Below are 8219 nucleotides of genomic sequence, written 5' to 3'. Positions count from 1 at the left end.
ATGGCAACAAGCGCGAGGGGCCCTGCTTCTGCCCCACGCGGCCCCCCTCTTCACCACCCCTGCCCCGGAGAAACCGCCGAGCCTCTGGCCTGTTCCCAGTCCAGTTCAAGGGAAAAGGCGATCGAATAGCCGTCCGAAGGCCTGGCCCTCTAGCCGCACCCAAAACGCTCCCTTAAGATGTGGGGAAAGGGAGGGGGGTTTTCCTCTTCACGGTGATCCTCTCCCTTGTACAGCCCCCCTTCCAGTCGGTAACTGCCGCTGCCCCCCGTCATCAAAGGTGCAGCCGTACCGGCTGGCAGAAGAGGGTGTTTCCTGAAGGTGGTTTTACATGAAGTTTTATGGCATGGGATGTGTGTCACGTCAGATCATTCTCACCCTGAATTACTGTACCTTTCAAAGGTGGATGACAAGTAATCACTTTTTGTACGTTCATGCGTGCAGTATCAATGGAGTATTGCCGTTTATACCCTTAACATTCAGTGTGCTTGGAGAAATCCATGCGGTATGTACGGAGCGTTCCAGGGCTGCAAGAGCTGCTAGTAACTTTTGGTTTTTGTAGTTACTTGGAATATTTTAAGTAACATACAAACTTGTTGAAATAGTCTATTATTAAAACCATTTTTGGAGCTATATTGATTTTTTTGCCTTTTTTTAATTGGAGGGGGTAAAAGAATAAAAAATTTCATGAAACTACAGGGTCGGGTACATTAGGGTCTTAAGTTTTTCTAGAATTCTGAAAAGTTTGAAAGCAAGTTAGAAGTGGATGAGAAACCAGACAGTTCTGTAAAAGTTTACCTAATGATTTTGCTATTACTGATGTTTCTGTATTTGTTTTTTGAACAGATTCTGTAGCAATTTCTTGCTACAGAAATTCAAAGTACCCAAGATCTTATCTTCAGAAGTCACGTTTGTTATAATTTTGTTAATAACAGCGTAAATCTACTGCAAATGCTTATGCACACATTTAGATTATCAAATTCGCCATATGAGATGAAATGAAGATCACTAATAGTTTAAACATGCAGAACAATGCAATGTTTAAGCATGAATAGCTGGGTGTTTGTGCTCTGAAAACAGTGTGTATAGGAAGCAGATGTTTAGAGGCACTTTTAATTCCTGAAGCATCAGTAGCAACCTCAGTTAACAGAGTTCACACTGAGTTTAAGGTTTTCTGTTGGTTTCAGTAGACTTCTAGTCAGGTCCCTAAAACAAGTCTCAAGTTTAGTTTACAAACTTGGCATGCCTACATGTAAAATAAAAACTTATTTATTTTTATAGGAAAAAGTAATTTTTTATAGATTATTATGTTTTTTAAATTTTTTAAAATTTCTTTTTGTTGTTATTTTGGTATAGTTTATACACGGATTTTATTGTTTTCAGAAGATTTGGACTGTTTCAAATTCTTTTTCTGTAAAGACTTCCTTGCTAATAGCGTTTAAAGTTACTGATACTTTCTATCTGCTGATGAAACTATTATTTCAAGGCTTGTTTTCATCTTACAGTGGTCATCACCTCCAGAAGCCATAGAACGCTTTAAATCTCAAGAAATATGGTTTGCTCCACCTCAGTTCTATGAATTGTGTAGGCTGTGCAACTTCTCTTCGCTCCACGAGTTACACAAGTTCAGCTCTGACCGAGCTCTAGAGGGATGTGAACGTTGGATGCCTGTGATGTTAACTGCTTCAGATGGCTACATTCAGCTATTGCCAGGTAAGAAAACAGATGACAGTTCTTTTAAATATTAAAAAACTTGGGAATTAATACATACTCAAGCCACATGACATAAACCCGTCTATAACTGTAAGGAAAATATTCTTTTAAGTCAAGTCACTGCACGCTTTTTATACTGTTTGGCTTCCTTCTTAGATACAGTTGATAACAGCTACTTTCAGAGACAAGCTACTGAATCAGACAGACAACACAGTTATTTCTGTACTTACGCATAATCTCATTGTCTCATAAGGTTGCCACTAATATGGGTTTTTATGAAGAAATTCTAGCATTTCAACTTTTTTTTTAATCTGAAGGATATATTAGAACTCCTGTTTAGTCCTTTTCATTGGGAATTCTCATTTACTTCAGTTATCTGTCTTTGTAAGGGCAAGTGGATCAAGTATAGCTGTGGTATCAGTCTTCACAACTGTAGTGATAGGACAGTTATCTTAAAAGACACACCAATTCACTTTCCTCCTGCCCTTTCTACTTAAGTCTCATTTCATAATCGAACATTTTTGCCTTCTCCTTAATAAAAGCTGCATCTACTATTTATTATTTTCTGCTTCTCTAGTTTGCTTTTCGTTATGCTTTCTCCTGTCTTTTGCCACTATTGACCTCTAGAATTTCTGTATTTGTGGTGTATTAGCACTCTTGCACAAGAGTAACATGCATTTATATGGCAAAACACAGTTTTCTTCAACAAAACAGAACAAAATAACAGTTTCTATTCTTAGTCCTACTGTAGCCTATCTTTATACACTTGGAAAAGTATTTGTCTTGTGCTCTACCTCTTATATAAACTCGTATCTGACCAGGCTGTGGTTATAGCATATTAGTATTACCAGGAACACTGGAATACTCAAATCAACACCTTGAATGTGCACTGCAGCATCACTGAGAGATACTTCAGAAATTTATGGCTGTATCTTTAAATCTGAAGATGTTTAGAGGCAATTTACTTCTGTATTGTGAAATACATTCCACTGAGTTTCATGTCTTGATAAATACTAAAAAATTGCTAGTGTCACTCAATCAAAAGGCTGAAAATAAGGTACGCAATGTATAACAAACTTTTTTTCTGCCCCCAGGAGATGAGTTATATCCAGAAGATCCAGATTATACAGGAGAAAAGAAAATAATCATGTCAACAGATAAGAAGGTTGAAGATCTCATTAAAGAGGGTAGTGAGTTTCACAGGATAGTAATAAAAAACATGAACAATCTTGCTGTCTATGTTAATATTCAAGCAAAATATAAACATAGGAATCCATTGATGATAAACTCTGATTGTTCAGATTACAGTAGCAGATTATAGTATCTGTTTGGTTTAAAGCTAGAATATTTTTAATTACATACATATTCACTGTGGTTTTGGTCCTTTCTAACGGTTGCCAAATAGTCAGGAAAATATTCCTTTCTCCTGCCAAAGCACTTTGTGTGCGTGTGGTTTGAGATTTAGGTGTACCTAATTTTTGAGCCTTTGAAACAGCACAGTTGTGCCAGTTACAATGTTTAGAGGCTACTGAAAACTTAACATAACCATCAACTTAATGGTTAACTTAAATGCGATTTGATGGTAATTATACTGAGCCATTACCACCTTATTCTATTTACATACTAATTGCAAAATATGGTGCAACACTGGTCTGTTGGGTCACACAGGTACTTTTCTCACTGAAAATTTAAGTATACATTATGTTCAGAACATGTATGTTTTGACTGAAAACATACTTTTACTATGCTTCCCAAAATTATCCATTAGACAACTGTAACGTGTGTCTAGGAATGAATGAAATCTCCCATTCCATATCTGCTGACATCTCCCAGTCTACTCTCTCCTTCCTTTTTGGGAAAGCCAGTGTATATGTGTATATATAGATTTATTAGCTAAAATTCACTTTTTAAAAAAATATTATGAAGTTAATGCTTATATTCAATATACCAAAATTCTTACTACTAATGGTAATCTATCCAAAATGTTACAATTTTCAAAGGCAGAGATAATTTGGACAAACTAAGTCATCTACCAGATTGCATGCGTTCTCAACATTCTTTTTATTCATGATAATTTTTATCTTCAAGTTGTTAGCAATTTAAAAAAATAGAAATTGTTCAGCTCCAAGAAGATAGCAACAACTTCAGGGAATAACATACTACCTTGGAAACACCCACTTCCATATTTCAACATCCCACATCTTGCTTCTCAACTACTTTGCTAAATATATCAGAGATTTAAGAACTTGCTACACTGTTTTACAAATTACTGCTTGCTTTATTGTTTTGGATTTTTTTTTGCTTGGTTTTGTCTTTTTGTGTGCAATAAGTGGAGTAAATGGAGCAGTGATGTAAGTTCTTCTTTATCTGGAGGAAGAATGAATGATGACTTGAGATTAGCCAGTAAAGTTGTTCAGAAAGCTTTTGTTTCAGCTTTTGTTCTGTATTTCAATAAAAACCTTCTGCAACATTTTCATTAAAATGAATTGCTTTGTAGCATTCATTTGGATTGGGAAAAAAAATGTGTGTCTTTCTCTTCTCTTTGAACATGCTCAGACTGTTCTTGGTTTTGCAGACCTTGTTGAAATCTGTATACCTCTGCTAAACATGGATCACGTGAAGCAGTGTATTATGTATACTGTATATTACGCAGTATAATCTCTCCTTCAGAATATTCTGGCTAACTCTTCTGAACATGAAGACAACAGGATAATTAAGATGGAGAGTAGAGGAAGAAAAGAAAAGTACCCTGTATGGCTGTCTTATGTGATTTTTGGCCTTTTGAGATTAACACTGGACACTGTAGTACTAGGAAGACAAGAGGAAAAGGCATGCTTATGATCATATTTGTGGCATCTGTAGTAACAAATATCTTGGCTTCAAAATGATTCCGTTATTTATTCATAATGGGCAAAATGAGTCATCCGAGTAATTGCTACACTGTTTTACAAATTACAATGAGAACATACACAAATTTAACAAGATACAGCATTGATAAAGATGTGGTATTGGTTGGGCTCTCTCTTTCACCTTCTGTGTAGAACCAAGATTCCTTATTTTGAGCTGGTAGACAATATGCAGCAAATAAAGATTATTCTGTCAGCCCAGGAAAGGGGGACAGAGAAACACTTGCAAAACTATTTCTATTTGATTGTTGTTGTGTAGCAACAATGGTAAACTACTCTATTCTGTTCCTGCAGACAGAGGCTTAAAAAACAAATACCCTATCTGTGATAACTGGTAATAGAATCATAGAATGGTTTGAGTTGGAAGGGACCTTTTAAAGATCATCTAACCCAAGACCCCTGACATGGGCAGGGCCATCTTTCACTAGGTCAGGTTGCTCAAAGCCCCATCCAACTTGAACACTTCCAGTGACATGGAAGTGGATCCACAGCTTCTCTGGGCAACCTGTTCCAGTGTTTCACCATCCCCACTGTAGAAAGTTTCTTCCACATATCTAATCTAAACCTACCCTCTTTCAGTTTAAAACCATTACCCCTTCTGCAGTCACTACAGGCCCTGGTAAAAAGTTTCTCTCCATCTTTCTTATAAGCCCCCCTTTAAGTATTGAAAGGCAACAATAAGGTTTCCCGAAAGCCTTCTCTTCTCCAGGCTGAACAACCCCAACTCTCTCAGCCTTTCTTCATAGGAGAGGTGTTCCATCCCCCTGATCATTTTTGTGACCCTCTTCTGGACCCACTCCAACAGTCTTTCTTATGCTGAGGGCTCCAGAGCTGGACACAGTACTCCAGGTGGGGTCTCACCAGAGCAGAGTAAAAGGGGAGAATCGCCTCCCTTGACCTGTTGGCCACACTTCTTTGGATGCAGGCCAGAATATAATAGGCTTTCTGGGCTGCAAGTGCACCTTGCCAGCTCACGCCTAATTTTTCATCCACCAGTACCACCAAGTCCTTCTCAGCAGGGCTGCTCTCAATCCCTGCATCACCCAGTGTGTACTGATACTGGTGATTACCCCAACCCAGGTACAGGAGCTTGCACTTGGCCTTGTTTAACTTCATGAGTTTCACATGGTCCCACTTCTCACACCTGTCAAGGTCCCTCCAGATGGCATCCCTTACCTCTAGCATACCAACTGCACCACTCAGCTTGGTGTCATCTGCAAACTTGCTGAGGGTACACTCAATCTTACTGTCTATGTCATTGATGAAGATATTAAACAGTACTGGTCCCAGTATGGACCCCTGAAGAACACCACTCATTACTGGTTTCCATTTGGACATCGAGCCATTAACTGTAACTCTTTGGATGTGGCCATCCAGCCAGTTCCTTATCCATCTACTAGCCCATCCATCAAAGCCATCTCTCTCCAATTTATAGGCAAGAATGTTGTGAGGGACCATGTCAAAGGCCTTGCAGAAGTCCAGGTTGCTCTTCCCTTGTCCACTGATGCAGTCACTCCATTGTAGAAGGTCACTAGATTAATCAGGCATTATTTGCCCTTGGTGAAACCATGTGGGCTGTCTCAAATCACCTCCCTGTCTTCCACATGCTTCAACATATGAATCTGTTAGATGATCTTACCAGGCACAGAGGTGAGGCTGACCGGTCTGTAGTTCCCAGGGTTCTCCTTTTTACCCTTTTTAAAAATAGGTGTGATATTCCCTTTTCTCCAGTCACTGGGGATTTTGCCTGACTGCCACGACTTTTCAAATACGATGAACTGGCAGCAACTGCACCTGCCAGTTCCCTCGGGATCCTGGGATGCGTCTCGTCAGGTCCTGTGGACTTGTCTACGTTCAGGTTCCTCATACGGTCTTGAACTTGGTAGTCTCCTACGACGGAAGAGACTTCATTCCCCCACCTTGCGGTTCAAGGACTTGAGAGAGGTGGGAAGAGTGATTGCCAGTGAAAACTGAAGCAAAAAAATTGTCGAGTACCTCAGCGTTCTCCATGTAGTTTGTCACTACATCTCCCACCTTATTTATCAGGGCGGTGGGGGTGTGTACATTTTCTTAAGTCCTCCTTTTCTGACCAACTTACCTGCGGGAGCCCTTATTATTTTTCACATCCCTTGCCAAATTCAGCTCCAGATATGCCTTAGCTCTCCTGATCCCATTCCTATACACCCAGACAGCATCCGTATATTCTTCCCTATGAATACATATTCCTGCTTCCAGTGCCTATGCATTTCTTTCTTGCAATTCAGTTTGACCTTACTCAGCTATGCTGGCCTCCTGCCTTCCTTGCCTGATGTCTTACACATGGGAATTGAGAGCTTTTGTACTTTAAGAAAAACATCCTTAAAGAGCTGCCAGCTCTCTTCTGCTCCGTTATCACTGAGGGCAGTTTCCCAGGGGCTCCCATCCACTAGTTCCTTAAGCAACTGAACGTTCACTCTCCTAAAATTCAGGGTCTTCACTTTACACTTCACTGGCCCATATCCCTCGAGATCATGAATTCAAATATACAAAACAATATACGTAAGAAAATACAAAAAAAGAAGAAATTATATAATCTGCAACTGCTTTGATTTTGCAATATAGTCTTTCATAGTTGCTGGAGAGCTGCCTTGATGATTTTTTTTATTGTTCTGTACCTTATGGTTGTTCTACCAGTTTTCTTTTGTGGTAGAAAGTACCTATTAGGAGGAAATATTTTTAGGAAAGAAATTACTCAGCAACCTAGATACAGGTTAGATGTTACAGAAGTTTTTACGCACCTGCATGTTGCTGTACATTATGCCTTTAATTCTAATATAAGTTTTGCTGTGTGTCAAAAACAGTTACTTCAATACTAAAACCGTATCTTAAGTGAACAGTCTGCCTCTCCATCTTTGGTTGTCTCCTGTAACTTTTTTTTTCCACCAACAAAAGCAAAATGGTCCACTAGGGGGAGCTTGAACGCCAAAGGACAAAAAAGTAACAAAAAATAACAAAAAAGTAACAAAAATACATTATTTTACATAGAAAGTGATGACAATCGTTAAATACAAGCATAAATGACTTCGAATACACATACTGTAAATACCTTTTAAGTTAAAAATATTGATGACTGAAGCTGTAGTTTCAAAATACTGAGCCACTCGTAAGTATGGGTTTCTGCCCAAAGAGGTGGGCTTTATTTCCCAGCTGCACGTTTCATCCCCTTCTCTTGGCCTCGCACTTTGTCTATGCAGCCTTGTGCAAAATTAAATCAGACCCGAAACTTTTTTTTTTTTTTTAAAGCCTGAATGGAAAAGGTAGTGTACAACAGAGTGAATTAAAAAAAGTAGCTGCTTTATCACAGAGCTTGAGATGCGAGAGTGAACATTTTCTTTAGGCCCTAAATGCTATGGAACATTTACGATAGCCGTTTTCTGTTGTGGCTATGTATACATTTAAGTAGCACAGCTGAACTCCAATAGGGAAGCGCCAGGCGCTCTTTCTCCCCATCTGCCTAATTTTACACACCGTTCAAGAACAGACTCCAGACCTTGCGGCCTCGGGGAAAAACGCGTGCCACAGAGGCCCTGGCTGCTGCCGCCTCGCGGTGCGGGACACGACCCT

The 8219-nt window shown here is 39.3% G+C and overlaps 1 protein-coding gene across 1 annotated transcript; it reads left to right on the top strand.

Moving 5' to 3' along the window:
* Nucleotides 1–403: 403 nt before the first annotated feature.
* Nucleotides 404–3253, top strand: NUDT19 (nudix (nucleoside diphosphate linked moiety X)-type motif 19). Its single transcript, XM_009320328.1, has 3 exons — nucleotides 404–502; nucleotides 1503–1710; nucleotides 2805–3253. The coding sequence occupies exons 1-3, from the start codon at nucleotides 404–406 to the stop codon at nucleotides 3029–3031; spliced, it is 534 nt and encodes a 177-aa protein (XP_009318603.1). The 3' UTR covers nucleotides 3032–3253.
* Nucleotides 3254–8219: the final 4966 nt, after the last annotated feature.

Source organism: Pygoscelis adeliae, unplaced genomic scaffold, assembly GCF_000699105.1.
Source record: "Pygoscelis adeliae isolate BGI_AS28 unplaced genomic scaffold, ASM69910v1 Scaffold62, whole genome shotgun sequence".
In the NCBI taxonomy this organism is placed as follows: Eukaryota; Metazoa; Chordata; class Aves; order Sphenisciformes; family Spheniscidae; genus Pygoscelis; species Pygoscelis adeliae.
This window is presented reverse-complemented; position numbering and strand designations above follow the sequence as displayed.

What these genes read in the sequence shown, in the direction of transcription:
- NUDT19 (XM_009320328.1), top strand. Translation starts at nt 404, where the DNA reads ATGACAAGTAATCACTTTTTGTACGTTCATGCGTGCAGTATCAATGGA. An exon ending in TGCTTGGAGAAATCCATGCG is followed by an intron (nt 503 to 1,502) that starts GTATGTACGGAG and finishes TTCATCTTACAG; the next exon opens with TGGTCATCACCTCCAGAAGC. An exon ending in CTACATTCAGCTATTGCCAG is followed by an intron (nt 1,711 to 2,804) that starts GTAAGAAAACAG and finishes TTCTGCCCCCAG; the next exon opens with GAGATGAGTTATATCCAGAA.